This window comes from Staurois parvus, unplaced genomic scaffold, assembly GCF_062004578.1.
Source record: "Staurois parvus isolate SC_StPar_1 unplaced genomic scaffold, SC_StPar_1.0 ptg001089l, whole genome shotgun sequence".
In the NCBI taxonomy this organism is placed as follows: domain Eukaryota; kingdom Metazoa; phylum Chordata; class Amphibia; order Anura; family Ranidae; genus Staurois; species Staurois parvus.
In genome coordinates this window covers 1016489-1037366 of record NW_028318885.1, presented here as the reverse complement: position 1 = coordinate 1037366, position 20878 = coordinate 1016489, and the positions used below count along the sequence as shown (strand labels likewise).

At 40.6% G+C, this 20878-nt stretch overlaps 1 protein-coding gene across 4 annotated transcripts in view; it reads left to right on the top strand.

The window, feature by feature from the left end:
- Nucleotides 1-20878, top strand: part of GANC (glucosidase alpha, neutral C) — a 93950-nt gene that overhangs the window by 54893 nt on the left and 18179 nt on the right. For all 4 annotated transcript variants that reach the window (XM_089658679.1, XM_089658677.1, XM_089658680.1 and 1 more), the window contains 8 exons: nucleotides 7903-7999; nucleotides 11727-11828; nucleotides 11939-12182; nucleotides 12270-12334; nucleotides 17435-17511; nucleotides 17702-17776; nucleotides 17919-18032; nucleotides 20423-20535. In XM_089658679.1, coding sequence (XP_089514805.1) covers nucleotides 7903-7999; nucleotides 11727-11828; nucleotides 11939-12182; nucleotides 12270-12334; nucleotides 17435-17511; nucleotides 17702-17776; nucleotides 17919-18032; nucleotides 20423-20535 — 887 coding nt within the window. The remainder of the gene's footprint in view (nucleotides 1-7902; nucleotides 8000-11726; nucleotides 11829-11938; nucleotides 12183-12269; nucleotides 12335-17434; nucleotides 17512-17701; nucleotides 17777-17918; nucleotides 18033-20422; nucleotides 20536-20878) is intronic.

The following is a 20878-nucleotide window of genomic DNA, read 5'->3' as shown; positions in this document are numbered from 1 at the left end:
GTAGTACAGAGGGTCAGGCAGAGGGACAGAAACAGGATGCAGGACAGATACAGGGCCCAGGACAAACACAACACCAAGGCAGAGTCTGCAAGTCTGGCCATCCCTTAAATACACCAGTATCATCAGTTCCAGGTGTTAGCTGGCTGAAAGGTTGAGTCTCTGATTGCTGGGAGCACCCGCTGGCCAGCCCTGGTACTGCAGATCAAAAGGCAGGTGAGTCCCACCATTGCTGGCCAGTCCATTCCTGACAGAGCGTTGGCTGTTTATTTAGGATAATACCCTCCCTTATCTTCTTTAACCTAAACATGGCTTAAAGTTGTAATTAAGCAACATATAATGCCTACTTCCGGTATGAAAAGATACATTTGTCGGATCCAAAAAACAACCAAAATCAGTCAGTGACCTGCTAACTTCGTCCAGGGAATACTACAGTTGTGCTTTCCATTCAGTATTACATTAGCTAATATGCTAAATGTACTGACTCCTAGGTTCCTAGTTTAGCCTGCACACATCAATGGTTAGTCTGTCCTGTCCTGCACATTCCTATGGGCCAGTAAGGCTACTGACCATATTGATGGGGAAGTATAACAGCTTGGGAGGGGGAACGGCTAAATTCATCCCATCAGTGCTGAGACAAGGTCATCCAGTGCCCCGGGCAAAGATGCCAAACTGCGCCTGCCCTCCCTTGGTTCATGATGTGCATGCTTAGGGGATCCTACATCCAGCAGTCACTCGCTTGTCAAAATTTCTGCCACTATCACTGCTCTTGTCCCCTGTAACAGGAGGAAAGCGCCTCCATCCTTACAGTGAACCATTGTGCCCAGAGCAGCCGCCCCTTCTGCCCAGCCCTTGTCCTGGCCCTGCATCCCATTTCTGCAATGAGGAGGAGTGTGGGTTAGAGCTACTCAACATGCATACAGTAGTACTTGCTGCCTCTGTTACATCTGTTGCTGCATCACTGATGCAGGGCCATTCAGGACAACCAGAAGCCTACAAATTTACCAAACATTACAGCTAGCCAAAAGACAGATAGCAGAAATAGGATGTGTGATTCTAACAAAATTATATGCCAGTGACTGTCTTCCTTTCTTACTAGTCTACACAGCTTTGGTGATGGTTTATGCTGCCACTAGATGGCAGATTACACTTTTCTATGATCTTATATTTTCCTTTAAATTCTTACAGAGGATCTCTAGCTATTTCTGTATACATGTGCATCTCTATATTTTATTATTTATTTATTACAGGTGCTTATATAGTGTCGTCAATTTACACTGCGCTTTACATACAGTATATATTGTACATTCACATCAGTCCCTAACCCTCAAGGGCTGTACAATCTAAGGTCACTAACTCACATTCACACATACAAATTCTAGGGCCAAGTTAAACAGGATTCAATTAACCTACCAGCATGTCTTTGGAGTGTAGGAGGAAACCGGAGTACCCACTGTGCTGCCTCCAATAAATTAGAATATTATCAAAAAGTTAATTTATTTCATTAATTCAATTCAAAAAGTGAAACTCATATATTATACAGATTAATTACATACAGAGTGTGATATATTTCAAGCATTTCTTTCTTTTAATGTTGATGATTGTGACTTACAACTAGTGAAAACCCAAAACTCAGTATCTCAGAAAATTACAATATTACATAAGAACAAGAAAAAAAAGGATTTTTAATACAGAAATGTTAACTTACTGAAAAGTATGTCCATGTACAGTATAGTATGCACTCAATTCTTGGTCGGGGCTTGTTTAGCTTGAATTACTGCATCAATGCAGCGTGGCATGGAGGCGATCAGCCTGTGGCTCTGCTGAAGTGTTATAGAAGCCCAGGTTGCTTTGATAGTGGCCTTAAGCTCATCTGCATTGCTGGGTCTGATGTCTCATCTTCCTATTGACAATACTACACAGATTCTCTATGGGGTTTAGGTCAGGCATGTTTGCTGGCCAACCAAGCACAGTGATACCATGATCATTAAACCAGGTACTGGTACTTTTGGGAGTGTGGACAAGTGCCAAGTCCTGCTGGAAAATGAAATCAGCATCTCCATAAAGCTGGTCAGCAGAGGGAATCATGACATGCTCTAGAATTTCCTGGTAGACGGCTGCGCTGACTTTGGACTTTATAAAACACAGTGGACCAACACCAGCAGATGACATGGCTCCCCAAATCATCACTGACTGGAAATTTCACACTGGACCTCATGGAACTTGGATTCTGTGCCTATCATTCTTCCACAAGGCTCTGGGACCTCAATTTCCAAATGAAATGCAAAATTTACTTTGGACCACTGAACAATAGTCGTCTAGTCCTTTTTCTCCTTAGTCCAGGTAAGATGCTTCTGACGTTGTCTCTAGTTCAGAAGTGGCTTGACACAAGGAATGTGACAGTTGTAGCCCATGTCCTGGATAATTCTGTGTGTGGTGGCTTTTGGAGCACTGACACCAGTTGTAGTCTACTCCTTATGAATCTCCACCGAATTCTTGAATGGCCTTTGGTTCACAATCCTCTCAATGTGTGGTTATCCCTTTTGCTTGTGCACCTTTTTCTACCACACATTTTCCTTCCACTCAACTTTCCATTAATATGCTTGGATACAGCACTCTATCAATTTTGGGCAATGCCAGATCATATGGATAAAGTCACCTCTGTGTACATTGCACCTTGAGCAGTTAGGAGAGTTCCTCTTGCCCCATTGGTGTAATTTTATAGGGGTTCTATAAGCATGGTGGAGAATAAATATTTTAGATAATTGGTGGGAGGCTGAGAGAGAAATCACTGGTGCAGACTCCAGAGTAGCATCCCAGAGTTCGCCAGTAAGCTCACTGACATCTTGGGCCCATTGCGCTCTACTACGCAGATTGGCGGGATCTTGTATAGTAGCCAATAATTGTGAATAAATACGAGTGGTTATAACCTTTTTGTGTGACGCCTGAGTAACATCTTTAACAAGAGCAGACTCCGTAAGTGTGAGGTTAGAGAGACTTGTAAGGCATGGCGTACTTGAAGATACTGGTAAAATTCTTTGTGAGCAAGTGCAAATTCAGTTTGGAGCTGTGCAAAGGACTTTAATGTTCCCCCTGAATACAGCTAAACCACAAAGTTTATTCCTTTTTCCTTCCAGTTTTGGAATCACTCTAGTTTGGCTAATTCAGTATAGTTAGTATTGTGCTATAATGGGGTACTGGGCAAATACCCAGTCATATGAAGGGAGGTTTTCACACTGCGCCACAGACTCTTTAGGAGATCTACGGTGGGGGCTTGAGGAGGAGGGGCTGGTAGAGCCATTTCTAGGAGAAAAAGAGATCTGCAGTGGCGGCTTGAGAAGGGAGGGCTGGTAGAGCCATTTCTAGGTGGAAAAGAGCAGAGAAATTAAGCCCATGACAGGGTCCCCCAGTATCTGGTAAGTTCCACCCTACTATCTGCTGAAGTTGAGCTGCCAGGAAATACATCCTGGGGTCAGGTATCGCTAAGGTCGCAGAGTCATTGCTGCATTGTAAAGTGGATAGCCTAATCCTAGCCATCTGTTTTTTCCAGATGAGGGTTCTAAACTGAGTTTCCATGCGGTAGAACACTTTTTTAGGGATCCATACAGAAGAGTTAAGAAATATGTAAAGGAGTAGTGGGACCCACACCGTTTTAATTAAATTCACCCTCCCCACTCCTGAAAGGGAGTGCCTACACCAGCTGTTACACTTCAATTTATGTTTTTGGAGCAGGGGTAGAAGATTGAGGTTTAAATATTGTCTTGTATCAGTCGTGACCACCACCCCTAGATACTTAAATGAGGTATCTATTTGTATCTGCTGTGCGCCAACTGGGAGGGGAAGGTCTAAAGGGCTCAAGGGCTTTAAGACTGATTTAAGCCAATTAATTTTAAATCTTGAGAAAACACTGAAGCGATCTCTAAGGATCATAACAGCACTTAGGGACTTACAGGTGTCACCCAAGTATAGGAGGGTATCATCTGCATAAAGGGATATTTTTTTCGATGAGAGTTCCTCTAATGAACCCCACAATGTCCAGAGATCTATGTACCAGTATTGCCAGAGGTTCCACAGCCAGGGCAAACAGCAGGGGTGAGAGAGGACACCCCTGCCTTGTCCCCGTTTGCAGCTGGAAGGAGTCCAAGAGATCTCCATTGATGCGGAGTTGAGCTCTGGGGGCAGAATATAGGATACGTACTCAATTGATAAATTGAGGTCCCATTCGGAACCTGGACAGCACCTCCCAGAAGTATGACCATTCTATGCTGTCAAAAGCTTTGGCAGCATCTAATGACAGGATGGCCCTGCCTCCAGGATTATCCACTAGAATTTGTAAGTTCAAAAAGTTTAAGAATGTTTGTAAGTATGTTTAACCAGTCCAGGCACAGCTGCCAGAAGCCAGATCTACAGTTGTGCTCAAAGATTTGAATACTCTTGGCGAACTGATTCAGTATGTGCCATTTTTAAAGATAACATGAGTTAGCAGGCAAAACACATTTCTATTATATCTTACGGGATTTATATTCATCTGTAGGTCATAACAGAATGGCACAATCATAAAACAAAACATGGCAACAAGTAAACAAATGAAGTGACCCCTGTTCAAAGCCAGCATGCCCTTAGTTCTTAATACTGTGTATTGCCCCCTTTAGCATCAATGACAGCGTGCAGTCTTTTGTAATAGTTGTCTGTGAGGTGATATAGCTGCCCATTCATCTTGGCAAAATGCCTCTGGGTCATACAAAGTCTTTGGGTGTCTTTCATGTACCAGACATTTGAGATCTTTCTAGAGTGGCTCAATGATATTAAGGTCAGGAGACTGTGATAGCCAATCCAGAACCTTCATTGTCGTCCTGGAAAGTCCAAGAGTGTTCCATGCTGAGCTTTGTGTAGAAGAATGCAAATGATCTGCCATTATTTTCTGATACCATGCTGCATTCATCTTGCCATTAATTTTCACAAGATTCTCTGTTCCTTTAGAGCTCATACCCCCCCCCCCAAACATCAATGAGCCACCACCATGCTTTAAAGTAGGGATGGTATTCTGGTCACTATAGGCCTTGTTGACCATTCTCCAAACATAGTGCTTTTGTGACCATAAAGATTACAGTGTGCTAGAAGCTGTGAGGTGTGCCAAGGTGTGGTCGGGCATATTTTAAGCAGGATTTTTTGTGGGATTGGCACAGTTAAGGCTTCTTTCTGGCATCTCGACTATAAAGCTCATTTTTGTTTAAGTATTGTCACAATGTGCTCATTGAAACAACCACGCCATCTTTTTCTAGAGCAGCCTGTATTTCTTCTGAGGTTACCCATGGGTTTTTCTTTGTATCCTGAACAATTCTTCTGGCAGTTGTGGATACGATATTTCTTCTACCTGACCTTGGCTTGGTATCAAGAGATCCTTGAATGTTCCACTTCTTAATAAGTGATTGGATAGTACTGACTGGCATATTCAAGGCTTTGGTTGTCTTTTTATATCCGTTTCCATCTTTATAAAGTTCTATTACCATTTTGCACAGGTCTTTTGACAGTTCTTTTCTGCTCCCCATAGCTCAGTATCTAAGCCTGCTCAGTGCATCCATGTGGGAGCTAACAAACTCATTGACTATTTATGCACATACACTAACTACAATTTAAAAATCCACAGATGTGTATATTTGTCTGAAGTTCAGGTTTAAAGACCCACTTTGAAAGAAAATATTTTACATTCTGACAACTGTGTGGAGTCAATACTTGATAACGATAGTATTCATTTTATGAATTCTTTTTCTATTTCACATTCCTTTATATTTTCTCCAAATTTTGATGAAGACCAAGTTGTCCTGTAACAGTGGCAGTAAACGAGGCTAGGACAAACCATATAACACCCCTAGGCTGCCACTGGACAGTCTATGGGAGGCATCCATCTTGTACAGGCAGTCACTTGGACACCTGAAGGAGAACCTGCCTACTGTACATTAAAGAAGAGAAAAATGTAGTACTGGAACGTCACATGACTACAGAATTAAATCAGTAAAAAAGGGCATTTATTTATTTATTTTAAGTAGCAGCAACTAGATAGAGAGAGGTGGTTGTTTCTGGGGCAGGCAGCAGGCTGAAGTGGGGCTTTAAAAAAAGTGGAAAAATAACTGATCTATTGGCATCTACTATGTTAATGTTATTGACAGACTGCACCATGTATTATTTTTTATTTTTCCCAGCACTGCCACATTACATTGATTGTAAAGGATAAAAAAAAGTAAAAAAAAAATGTATACTTTCCTGCTCTGTGCAATGGTTTTGAACAGAGAAGCCCCCATCCTCTTCTTCACAGGTCTCCCACCAATGCTACTGCCCCCCCCCCCCTCCCCATTGGGTGCCTCCATAGCAAGCCACTTGCTTTGAGGGCACAGATGCTGGATTGCTCCCAAACTGACTGTGTGGCCACTGACACACAAAGCATAGCTGGCCCCTGGTCCCTCAGTGGCTGTGATTGACAGCAGCACCAGCCAGTGGTTCCTGCTGCTGTCTCTGAGCCAATGAGGAGGGAGAGAGACTAGAGAGCGTCTGCTCTTGTGTACATTGCTGGATTGAGATCTGGTTCAGGTAAGTATTTAGGGGGGCTGGGGAGGGAGCTGCATGCAGGTTTTTCACCTCAATGCAGAGAATGTATTAAGGGAAAAAAACTGCTGCCTTTCATTGGCTCTGCATATTTCCCACTGTGCAGGCCTAGTGCTTCCAGTATACCACTGAATGAAAAACTTAATGAAACACTCTGTTTGCTAAAATGTGTGTTTGTATTAGTATTCACTATGTGCTACATGTTTTGTGAGCAGTACCTTTAACAAGGATTAAAAGGAGTGAAGTTCCTGCAATGTGTTATGAGTGTAAATTACTAACAAACAGATCTAAGCCATCACATTGCCTCCTCCTTTGTTTTTATTTCCATGTCTGCAGTCACATCAAGATAAAGCCATTAATGCTCATCTCTTGTTATTACCAGCTGTCTCTTTCATGCTTTATATACCCATTAGTGTTCTACAAGCTATTCTATTAAGCTTTTTAGACTGATTTCAATTGACTTAAAAGAAGATGTTATTACTTACTTCATAAACTTCATCAGCAGCTCTTCAGAGTAGTTTGCTCATTATCCCAAAACTATAAGAGCGCTCGTAACACATGACAGCATTCTGTCTGTTTTATGAAGGTCTGCTGAATATTTGTATGTCTTCATGGGATATTACTAAGCCAGCCACTCTCAATTCATTCTTGAACCCACAGTGGTGTGCAAAAGCAAATCACCTGTTAAGTGAACAAATAAAGTGCATTTGAGAAACACACAAAAAAGTTCACTTAATGGTGTGTCTCTAGTCCACTTCTCGAAGAAGTAGGTCCTTCCCTGACCCCCCTGGATACAAGGCTCCTGAAAGGTGCAAAGCACACTCATGGTCCACCTAGCCAAAAGGCCTGGTGGACCCCTCTCCTCATGGTCAACCAAAGCTGACTACTGAGTACTTGGTGAGGGGCTGTTCTGAAGAGAGACCCCCAAGTTCATAGTAGGAAGGAATTGCAATTTTGATAGAACCAGTGTGATAGGTGATGGTGACAGTGACACATACCTCTGTTTTCTTTTGTCTTGGAAAAAGTTAAAAAAAAATTCCTGTGTAATAAAATATAATTCAGAGCTTGTTATCATCCACTAGGACATCAGAATTGACCTGATAATAACAGGTGATTCTCAAGCTACAGCTAGCATGCATGCTAATGGAACGATTGTTCAAAAAAAGTGATCTTCCTTTAGACTTCACCCAATACAGAAACTACAATTGCTGCAATTATTGAATTTGTGTGAAATACATTAAGATAATCTGAGTATTCCTTTAATGTAGAATAGATGTCATTTCACAATTTTTTTTTGTATCACAGCAAATGTCCACTTCAGAGGGCCTAATTCAGCGATCTGGTGGGAAAGAAAGACCCTTCGTACTGACAAGATCTTTCTTTGCTGGGTCACAGCGTTATGGTGAGATTTCATTATTCATTTTCACCAATCAGACTTATTGAGAAAAGGATTTGATTTAAGATAGTGCTGGAAATAATTTATAGGCTAGATGCCAGCACTTAGATGAGGAAAATGTGGAAGATAAAATCTGAGATCAGACCATCAGGATAAGATTTTTTGGAACAAACAGCTGGGAGGTATATCACTCTAATATTGACTTACTAAATAATAAAATAGGAATTTAATTATGGTTGTGAAAAGCTGAAATGTAGCTTCTTCGTTTTCAATATTAAGTAGGTGGACTGGTAGGCATGTGAAACACATTTCCTAAAATAGGATTTTTGTACTCATCGTAAAATCATCGGACACTGGCAAACAAAATAAATTGTAGACCAGCGCAGGATAACTACTCCTGCTACCAGCATGCCACAGTTTTGTAGAAGAGCAGTACCAAAGTCATTGACATAAGTACAAAGGGATGGCACCTGTGTCTCTCAATGGACTGCATTAAGAATATTTTACAGTGAGTGGACACAGGAAGTGTTTTATCTTTAGGGCATACAAAAGTAGACCAACTGAAGGGTTAGTAACACAGCAAACACATTCTAAGAGGCTCAGTAAAAAAAACAGGTTTGGTGATTGCTTGCAGCTCATAGAAATGCCTGAAAGACTTTACACCTTAATCTGGCATCAGATGAGGCCAAAACATCTGCCTGGTAGAACATAAAGAATATATGAACCAAAGACCAGGTAGCAGCCTCACAAACCTAAGAAAAAGTTGCTTGCTGTAAAAAAAGAATAAAATACAGATCTAGTAGAGTGCTCCTTGACAGTAAAGGGTAGAACCCAATGCAGAGACCATAAGCTTGCAACATGGAGTTCTTCCCAGGACAGGATCCAATATACCTGTCTTGTTGCAGTGAGACTTCTGGTCTCTCCCTGGTGATTGATGAATGCCTCTGTCATGGTGTTGTTCCACTGATACACGATCAGATTCTCCAAGATAGTTCAGCATTGCAGAGACAGCTCATTCACCTGAAGCTCTAGAATCACGAGATGAGGCTCCTCTGACGAACAAGTCCCTTGCACTGACTTTGTACCCAGAACTTCTCCCGAACCCAAGAAGTCGTGGCAGTGATTCTCCAGAAGATGGGAAGGAAGTACTTATCTCACTCCAGAGTTAGATTCCTGAGCCACCAAGCTAGGGACAAGGACAGTATATTACCTTGCAGAGTTTTGCAGTAAAACTGGGCAAATGGATTTGCCACAAGAGATGCTACCATCAGGCCTAAGACTCTAACGCAAAAGGGAAGAGTTGGACAATTCCTGGACTGGAAGGTTGAACCTGAGATCGGATAGTCTAAAGTTTCCCTTCTGGAAGGAGCACTCTGGTCTGAGCTTTGTCCAGTACTAGACCTAGATACTCCAAGTAAATGAGTCAGTTCCAGCTATAATCTTTTAAGGGTTAGAATCCATCCAAATTATTGTAACATCTGGACAGATAAGAACACATTGTCAAACAGAAACTATTCCCTTGACAGAAGGTCTTGAAATTATCAAACAGTGAGGATGACATGAGAGTGCAACAGGGTGTTGACCCGATGTGCAGATGGCAGGACCAAAAATTTGTAATGCAGGGGTCTCAAAAAAGTGTAGGAATTTCTGGTGGGACATGAAGGTAAGCTTCATTGATGTCCACAGAAGCCAGAAAGTTTCCCTGGTAAAGGTAGGTGATGACAGATTTTGTGGAATCCATTTGGAATTTGTGGACCTGAATAAAGACATTCAGAGCATTGGGATCCCAGAAGTCATCCTTGATAATAATATCAAGAGTGGGTTTGAAAAGCCATAATCCATTGAAGACCATGCAAGTGCAAATTTTTTACACAAGGATTACACAGCCCAGCACTTTAGCCAAATGATTCTAATAATATTTACACTAGTACAGGAACCCTTTCTCTCTTGAAACAGACTACCTGCATCTTTACAAAGTGGCAGACTGTCTGTAGAATTTCAGCAAACCCACCAAATCATGTCTGATGTTTAACATTACAGACATCTGCTCCATGTGTGCAGTCAACAAGGCATCTACCATAGCAGTTTATATCTAATTTTTAGAGATTTTCACCAGTTAGACATGATTTGAGGAAGTAAAATCAAAGAAAGTATTGAGCAAAGGGCAGGTCCCACCAATGAGAACACAGCTCTGGTTCTAAAAAGGGTTTCTAACTGCTTTTCGGTTGGATCCTTAAAGACAGATGCATTCTCTACTGGAAAAATAAGTGCCTTTTTGTGGTATGACACAGCCAGATTCACAGTGAAAACGGGCTGTTTTTGTACAAAATCCTTACTAAACAGATACAAATCTTATAAGTGCTTGGCAGGACTAAAAAACTGATCAGGTTGTCTCCAAGCTTCATAGAGACATAGCCGAAAAAGCAGGAGCACTGATAGAAGCTCCTAGGTCCCCTATTTCAGGTGTTTCCACACTTTTTAAACAAAGGGCCAGAACAGGAAGTGAGAGAAAATCACTGCAAATTAAGGGAATTCTTTGGGGACCCCAGGACACCAGAACTAGTGTCCCCATTGAAAAATGTTCCCTCTGATACCTTTCTGGGGACAACCTAAAGCTTGGGGTTTTCTTTTACTTTCACTTTCAAACATAATGGTAAACAAGACAAATAGTGTAAATCCCCCTAACAGGGGCACAGACACCAATAAAAACCTAATATATGTTCTGATCCCTCTTCACTCTGTCCAAAAAACTAAAAAAAAAGGTTTTGCCTTTAGTTACACTTGAAGGATGACTGCTCTGGATAGCTACAACTTAAAGATAAAGCTCCATCAAAGATGTATAGTCTTAAAGTGGTAGTAAAGTCCCTATTCTTGGTTGTACCTTCAGGTAGGCTTCCAATCAGGCTTACCTGTAGATACAATGAATATCTCCTACATATGTACTGTTTAGGAGATATTCACATCAGCAGTAGCCTATGACGTCACCTGCGGCCCCGGTCATTAAAACAGTTAGAGCCCAAAAACCCAGATGGAAGACCAGCGAAGAAGGAAGCGCCAGGGGGAGCCATGACAGTGCTGTGCTGAAAGGCTTTGTGTGCAGGTAAGTGTGTCAGTGCAGTGCATACAAGCATATTATGGGATTTTTTTGTTGTTGTTGCCGGTTTGCTACTGCTTTAACTGAGTAAAAAAATAAATCAAAATAAAAAAAGTGATAGTAAAAAATATGGTAGTCTATAAAACAGCAGAGCTGAACAAAAGCCATCCATGCTCCGAGGACACTAGCAAAATAACTGAGACTTGCTAGTAGCTGGAGGAGTTATCATGGGCTGGCCTCCTTTTCTCGTTTGCTAGTGTCCAGTCCTCCAGAGGCAGCAGTATAACCAGATTAAGACTTCCTGTGTCCCTCAATTGAGAACAAATATGTCTTTAAAATATGTATTTAAGTTGCCTGCTTAAGTAGTATGGCTGATACCAAAAGCCTGTGTTTGAGCATCTTTCAATCATTAATGTTGTCCCAATTTTGTAATTTGAATGTTGCTGTTCTTGAGAGTTATTTGAGGACAAATTCAGAAAACTGGCAGAGAAGGACTTACACTGAGCAATTTGAATTCAATTATTTGGCATTCTTTATACTTTTGAAGTGTTTTTTATATGCTTGAAATTTTATTAGATAGCATGTTAAAAGTTGGATTTAAACATTAATATCATTGTTACATTTCTTCATCCTCTTTAGGAGCAGTATGGACCGGAGATAACAAAGCAGAGTGGGAGTATTTGAAAATCTCTGTCCCGATGTTACTTAGTCTCAGTGTGACAGGAATAGCCTTCTGTGGAGGTAAAGGACATGACATTCTGTAGTCTGTGTGCAGATGGAGAAGCCTCTAGGTAATAATCCTTTTTTGAATGAATTATGTAAAATTAATTTGCCCTTTGCTAATTTGGCAGCTGATGTTGGAGGTTTTGTTGGAGACCCAGATCCTGAACTTTTGGTCTGTTGGTACCAGGCTGCCTCATTTCAGCCTTTCTTTCGTGGTCATGCTATGCAGGATACCAAGCGCAGAGAGCCTTGGCTGTTTGGCGAAGAAAATACTCTCCTAATCAGGAAAGCGATACAGGAACGATATGCCCTCCTTCCATATTGGTACCTGTTGTTTTATAGGGCATACCGCACAGCTGAGCCTGTAATGAGGTGAGGGAGCATACTAGTGTAATTTTTTTTTTCCTCTAGAAGCAATGACTGTTAATAACTTTTACATTTTTCTTTAACTACAAATAGGCCTTTGTGGGTTGAATTTTCTAAATACCAAGATGCGTTTGCAGTGGATAGTCAGTACATGCTAGGTAAGATTTCTAAAAGTTTTATAATGAAATTTATAAAAACATTAAGGAAGTATCATTCCTGGTTCCTGTGCAGGAATGGAGCTCGATTTTCACTCTTTGTACCCCCTAGGACTGATTGCCATGTAGCCTTTATTTCAGTGGTCTCCAACCTGCAGCCCAGGGGCCAGATGTTGCCCTTTGGTTGCATTTATCTGGCCCTTGGGGCACTATTCCACTAATGATGTGACACCATTCCTCTCAATGACAATATCAATGGCACTATTCTTTCCATTAATACAAACAATGGGGCCGCCTTCATGCCATTAATAGCAATGATGGGGCATTGTTTATGCCATAATCCAGCCCCCTAAAGCCTGAAGGACATTAAACTGCCCTTTGCTTAGAAAGTTTGGAGACCCCTGCTCTATTCCATGGATGTAATTGTTCTGTACATAACCCCATACCTTGAGGCTGGCTAAGGGAATGTCTGCTTACTGCATAAAAATACAGCCTCAGCTAAAACTGCATTAGTTGCTTTCCAGTGCACTTTCAACCATCAACACCAAATAACCAAATGATCAATCCCTAGAAACTATTAGGGAAAAGCAAAGGTAAACAAATTGAGAGTATATTGGCCAGGCTTTGGGGGTGCCAACAGATTCCTGCAGGTGTGCCAATCACATGTTGGTGAGTACACTAGGGAGTTCGTTGATGGTTCCTGTTATTGTGTAACTGCTTGCCCCTACGAGGTACAAGCAGACAGCTTACGCTGGCAGCCTTGTATTGCACCCGCCATCTGCTGATCACTGTTGCAATGCTTACAGGCTTACAGGCTTTATATAGGCCTCCTAGATTGTAAGCTCGAAAGAGCAGGACCCTCAATCCCCTCATGTTTTGCATTGTATTGGTATTGTTCTGTCACATGTTCTGTCCCCCTTTGTAATGTACAGTGCTGAGCGAACTATTGGCGCTATATAAATACTGTATAATAATAATAATAATATAAAATATATATATATTTTTTTTCTACTTGCAAAGAGATGTGCATTTATTTTATTTATTTTTTATTTATTTTTTTCACAAAAGTCCCCCTCCCCTCCAAATGGTGAAACATGATGCATTTATAATTGTAGCACAATGGGTATGTTGTTCATGCCTGCTTGATAACCCCCCCCCCCCCCTTGCTTTTTTCCCTCCCACTGACAATTATAGACAATTTCGATGTAGAGCACTGAACCATGTAAGTGATGTTTAGAAAAATAGGGATAAATTAATAGCTTTCCATGTTCCATAGAGAGTTCAAGGAGATCCTAAATGTCTTAAATTTTGTCTAGTGGAATAACATTAATTGGACCCAGGATAGGGGACCTGAATAGAAAAAAAAATCTTCAGAACATATGTGAGGTGGATATTTTGTCTAAATTCCAATAACCCACATGGCCTGGATGAAGGATTCACTTACCTTTCCACTTCCCATAATTCATTTCTTTTGAGTAAAATAAGAAAATGAATCTTACCTGACAATTTAAAAGGTGTGAAACTAGTAACTGAACAATACAATTTTGAAATTCTTTATTTAAAGAATCCCTTGGAAGTTTACACATACAGATTTAAGAAACGTGCATAGTGTCAGAGGTGGTATTCATACACGGTACAAAAACAAAACAAAACAGAGTAGTAGTAACAAGTGAACATCGTGTCAGCATACAAAAAGGAACAATGAAACAGTAATCCTCTGCTGGGTCTACCCAGTTAATAATGAAGGGAGACCTAGCCTCAGGAAGAAAAGTACAGTGGGGGGAAGGGGAAAGCAAAAGGAGGGAGAGGGGGAAACAAAATAGAAAATAAAAAATAACAAGAAATGAAAATTAATAAATTAATAAAAATGGGGTGAGGGAATTTTAGGGTAGGGAATATCTGGGCATGGACATTCTATACAGTTGGAGAATCCCTTGCTGTGGGGAGATGATTGTCAGCTAAACAGGCCTTCTCCTCATATGAAAAGATATAATAGTTCCAGTGGAACCAAGTCTTTTTGTATGTGTCACATTTATTCTTGGCCAAAAGGACTAGATCTTCCATGTGGTTCATGTCCTCAACTTTATGAAGCCAAAGTGGTACAGAAGGTTTGGGTTTTTCCACTTCAATGGGATGCAGGCCTTGGCTGCATAAACAATAGCACTTTAACATCATCTCATATAATAATAAAAAAAGTATTGAAATTTAGTAAGGAAATGTGTAAAAAAATAATGATGTATTTTTTTATAAACCGCCAGTAATTACAGTGAGGTGTTGTGTATTAATAATTTGTGATGGTGCTGTAAATATTTTTTTATCCACACATTGAAGTAGTAAACTCAAAAGGACTTTACTATGACCAGCAAAATTCAATGAACAGGCAATAGTAGATACCGCTCTGAACAGTTAGTGGATATGAAGACGTTATATGTAAGCAAATGTGTCTTCAGAACTAGCCCCTATAAAATGGATGAAAATAGTAGAAAAAGTCCATGATGTTGCCAAAAGGCAGATACAAATAATGCAAATGCGTTGTGCATGCACCATGCTGATGTGCATGCATGGAGGGGGTGCAGCATAATCTATAAATGACTGGTGTCACTAATAGAGGAGTGTAATTTGAATGTGCACATTATGTAAAATACCCCTGACAAAGGCATGTTTTTTAGTGACAAAAGATGTGGGGTTGTTTTAGGAAATTTTGTACATGCTTCAATTTGGCAGACGTTATTCATTGGTCAGTGGAAGCAGGTAAGTTGTAGGAAATTTGAAAGAATGGAGATATCAGAGCAGATAAGTCCACTCTGTCACAAACGTCTATCAAAATAATAGAAATAGAAAGTAGTAAAGGACCAGCTTACCATCGTACAGAAAGTGATATAATGAGAGGAATAGTGAGATGGTTTAAAGTAGAACTGTAGGCAAAATTGTTTTGTTTTTTTTTTTCATTTTGGATAGAGTAGGGGAGGGTCATAATCCCCCTCAGTTTATTTTTTTCCCTCTGTATCCTGTAGGGGAGAATTCCCTCCATTATCTGTACCATAGCAAAAACTGGAAGTGAGAGAAAATCCTGCAATTAAGGGAATCCCCAGGTTACCAGGACTGTCCCCACTGGAAGATTTCCCCTCTAATACCTTTCTAGGGACGACCCAAAATGTGGTCTTTTCTTTTACTTTCACTTTCAACAATAACAGTAAACAGGACAAATAGAGAGGGTGAATCTCTCTAATGGAGGTACAGATAGCAATGAAAACTGACAGGTGTTCTAATCCATCTCCACTCCATCCAAAACTTAACAAAAAGTTTTGCCTTTAGTTGTATTTTAAGAATTGTGGAAGACTAGACAAGGCAGATAAGGAATAGACAGACTTTTAATGCGGTAGTAAACCTCAGAAAACCCCCCAAAAACATTTTATACCTGTAAGTTAACAGCTTAATGTGCTAGTATGCATTGCATACTAGCACATTTTGAAAGACCCACCTTAAAATCTTGCGGATTTGCGGGCGTGCGCACGGGAGTCACGGCCGCGGCACAGTTCTCTCAATAGACAGCATGCCGTCCACTAAGAGTGCAGTGCGCATGTGCCAGTGAAGTCACCGGCACTATCGAAGTAAATATCTCCTAAATGTTGCACGTTTAGGAGGCATTTATTGTACCAATAGGCAAGCCTTATTATAGCCCAAACTGTAGGTATAAATCAAGAAAAAGGACTTTACTACCAGTTTAAGCGTTAGAAAATATCAATTGCTCTGTTGACTATAAGTTTAGGAATACTTTTCTGGATAAATGTTTTTTTTTTTAATACAATGAAAGTTATGTTTTAATGTTTAATGGGGGAGGTTGCACTGGGGTTACTAAAGCACATAATTACCAGTTCCAAATAATACAGTTGAGTTATTCCAAAAAAAACACAATTGTTCATCAATATTTCATTACTTAATAAGACTGATTAGTATGCAATGGATAGAATCATACTTGAACTGTGTTGGCATTGCTGGCATTGATCACTCAATCTGAATCAGAGAGAGAGGTTTTAAAAACTGAGGTTTAGGTGTATAGACTGAGAAAAGTTGAACTGCACACTATGGGGTTGATTTATTTTGCAAGAGAATTTTACCTTAGTAAATGAGGTGAAGCTCATCAAATCATGGGGAAAGTTTTTTTCCCTTGCACATGATTAGGTATTGGTGCAAAGTGAGTTTTCACCACAATTACTAAGCTAATGGAAAATTTCCTTGGAAAGTGAACAGCCAATTTGCCTTTAGTAAATCATCCTCTATGTCTCCAAAGAATATGCACATGACGTGTAGGGGCAGAAATAATGAAGTCCCAGATAGAAATTATTGGTTGGCAGAGCTGCAAACTAAAACCTTTCACAGTATGACAGCAGTATAACAAGCTAGTGCTGGTCCCCTTGATAGAAACCATGGCCATTGTTGGCACTGCGGAACTCCAGGTCTAAGTAAAGGACATGACAACATATTACAAGTTCCAGGTTCCCCACTGTGGAACATACAGGGGTCGATTTACTAAAATTGAAGAGTGCAAAATCTGGTGCAGCTGTGCATGGTAGCCAATCAGCTTCTAACCTCAGCTTATTCTCCTAGATTGTAAGCTCTAAGGAGCAGGGCCCTTCTATCCCTCTTGTATTGAACTGTATTGTTGCTGTATTGTCTCCTGTTATATTGTAAAGCGCTGAGCAAACTGTTGGCGCTATATAAATCCTGTATAATAATAATTAAACTTTGACCATTAAATCTGGAAGCTGATTGGTTTCTATGCAGAACTGCACCATATTTTTCACTCTGCAGTTTTAGTAAATAAACTCCACAGTATATATTAGGACTCTCTCAACTAGTCACACTGACTACTTAAAATATACTTTGGTTAATAATTACATTTTATTCTTTATAGCTATAATGTTAATTCCTACTTGTGCAAAGATACATGTATAGTAAAAGTAAAACATGAATGGTAATCGGGGAGATGTTATATTATTCAAATTCAATTTCACATTTTTAATATGTGCCTCATTATAGGTCTTATAATATATTGGTGTATTAGACATAAACCTTTTATATATATTTTTTTTTCATTCCCAGGTAATGCTCTACTGGTTGCCCCAGTGTTAGACTCTGGCGTTAAGTCCATTGATGTTCTCTTTCCTGGCACAGGGGAGGTATAGTGTAAATTCTTACTGGATCTAATCAGTGAACTATGGCACATATAATGTATGTTCGCATTATCAAGGCATTTTGTTTAAATAACTTTTAGTAAGGGAATAATTAGGAAGTTTACTTTCATTTAGGATACTTTAATATTTTTCCTAGACACTGCCTTCTTGTTAGTTAACTCCCTATTTTCTGCAGTACTGGTATGACTTCAGGAAATACACGCTTGTTAAGGGGCCTCACAGACAGAAAGTGGCAGTTACTTTGGAACAGGTGAGTGTAGATAACATTTTCACAAAAAACATTCATATAGAGTCAGTGATATAGAAAAATATTTTGTGCATATAGTTAGAATAGGTTTCCATTATTATGTATGCTGATGATTGTGTACATAATTCTGTTTCCAATAATGCAGATTCCAGTATTTCAGAGGGGTGGCTCCATTATCCCCATGCACACAACAGTTGGCAAATCCACAGCTTGGATGGAGAGTTCTCCATATGAATTACATGTCGCACTGGATCGCAAGGTACGTTTACCTCTCATGAGTCACTAGCAGATTTTTTTTTTTTTTTTACAGTCACTGGTATTTTCCTGTTGTAAGTTTTGTTTATAGATTGGCCCAAAGGAGTTTCTTATTTTTGGGCCAAAAAATGATACATACCGTATTTTTCGCCATATAAGACGCGCCGGAATATAAGACGCACCCAATTTTAAAGGAGGAAAATCTACAAAAAAAAGATTCTGAACCCAATACTGTAGTAAAATATTTTATATCAACTGTATAAAGTTAACAGCAGTTTAGGAACAATTTTATGCCAACCATGTAACAAATCCAGAAATGAAAGAACTCACGGTTCGGATCGTTCCACGGATCAGGAGTCACGGATCGGATCTTTTTCGGATCAGTAAAAAAAAACAACAAGACAAACATACCGGTACGTTTTGTCTTTTTGTTTAATACATCATCCACCATTGCCCCCACTCATCATGTAATGTCCACCATTGCCCCCACTCATCACCTAATGTCCACCATTGCCCCCACTCATCACTGTAAAGTCCACCATTGCCCCCCACTCGTCATCACCATCACTGTTCCAGTGCAACATTGCCCCCACATTAGTAATAATAGCCAGTAACATTGCCCCCACATTAGTAATAATAGCCAGTAACATTGCCCCCACATTAGTAATAATAGCCAGTAACATTGCCCCCACATTAGTAATAATAGCCAGTAACATTGCCCCCACATTAGTAATAATAGCCAGTAACATTGCCCCCAACATAGTAATAATAGCCAGTAACATTGCCCCCACATTAGTAATAATAGCCAGTAACATTGCCCCCAACATAGTAATAATAGCCAGTAACATTGCATTGCCCCGCTCCTCACCTGTTGTTGTAGATCTGCGCTATGGTAGGATCCACGAGCAGAGGGGTTGATGACGTCAGCGCGCACCGCCAGGTGTACTAAGATGGCCGACCGCTCCAGAGATAGGCCAAAGCCGCGTCCTTTCCTACGGCCATGGCCGCGCCTCACGGATTCTCTCTCTATTTGTCGTATAAGACGCACCAACTTTCCCCCCCCAGTTTTGGGGAAGAAAAAGTGCGTCTTATACGGCGAAAAATACGGTATGCAGATTTGTTTCAGCTAAGTTTAGATAACATATTTTAACTATATTTAAAGCGTTTGTAAAATTAAAAGTTTTTTTTAACCTTAATGCAGTCTCTGCATTAAGGTAAAAAACCTTTGAATATTAGCTTCCCCCCCCAAGATACTCACCTGAGCCCAATCTTGGTCTATCGCAGTGCACATCTGCAGCAGCTCCTCCCCCAGCTCTCACAGGCTTGGCTGAGAGCAACAGGAGCCATTGGCTCTGGCTGCTACCAGTCAAAACTTATGAGCAAAGAGCAGGGGCTGTGCCAGTGTGCCTGAGTAGACATAAAAAGCCCTGTTCGAGGTTGAACATACATGAATGCCTCCATAGGTGGGAGAAGGCAAGAGTGTTGGCAGGAGGTACGAGAAGAGGAGGATCAAGGCTGTTCTGTGCAAAAAAAAAATCACAGACAGGGGTGTATTTACTGTGAGGCAAACAGGGCGTTTGCCTTGGGCGACATTTTTCAAGAGGGCGGATCCACCCCCAGGCAAAATGGACACATGTGGCAGGTGACAGAGGAAGGAGAAGCAGGTGAGGCACTGCAGGAGCTCCTGAGAATGGTGTAGAGGAGATGAATCATCTCCGGAGACACCTCTTCACACAGGAGCCGTTATGTTTGCAGCATTCTCCGCTGGGATCCACAAAAGGCTGCAGGCTGCTGGATGGTGTCAGACTCCCCCTCTCGGTCCTGATCACGGCTTCTGCAGTACCCAGCAGATATCATTCTGTGAGCTGTGGCGGTGGTGGATGTCATTCTGTGAGCTGTGGCGGTGGTGGATGTCATTCTGTGAGCTGTGGCGGTGGTGGATGTCATTCTGTGAGGTGTGCTGGTGAGAGATGGAACAACCCCCCCCCCCGACACACACATCCATCACTATGCCATCACTGGCTTGGGGGGGTTAGTCTTGCCTAGGGCAGCATGAAACCAAAGTAAACCGCTGTACACAGAGCAGGTAAGTATGACATGTTTGTTATTTTAAATAAAAAATGTAAAGCTTTACAATTACTGTAATATGGAAATATTAGTCATAAGACTTTACCTTTTTATAATGTCAAATAATAGCAGGTTGACAGCTTTTGAGTTTTTTTTATGTCTGATTATTTTCCTCCAGCCACAAATTCCTTTTAGAAAGTGATAGAAAAGTCATCTTTGATTTCCTACTAAAATTGGTTCCGTGTGCGTTGCTGTTTCTCACATATTAATGTTTCAGCTTTATTTCTTAACAATAGATGAAATCTAATTTTAGGTTATGATTCACAGGGATTAGCAGTAGGGGAGCTGTATGTTGATGATGGCCACTCCTTGCAGTACATGAATGAACACATGTACAATCATAGAAGATTTACATTTTCAAGAAATGTTCTGCACTCAAGGTAAGAATACTTGTATGTGACATTCAAAAATGTTGAAAATAATAGTGATGTCCAGTTTCTCCAAACTTCGGCAGTTTTGTCTAGAACATTGGAGTCTGACTTAAAGGGGTCCAAAAACCACATTTGTTTTCACAAGTCTGGAGGCCGGTATATAAATGAACACTTCACTATACTTTTTCCAGGCTTTATGGAGCCTTGCTGCTGTGCAAAAACAAAGGATGCCATAGTGCATCCCCCTGAGCTTTTTGAATACGTTCCACAAAAACATACAAACACAATTTAAAAAAATTAAGGGGTTAATAACGAATTCAGGCAACTAAAAAGTAGGAGAGGAGCTTCCTGG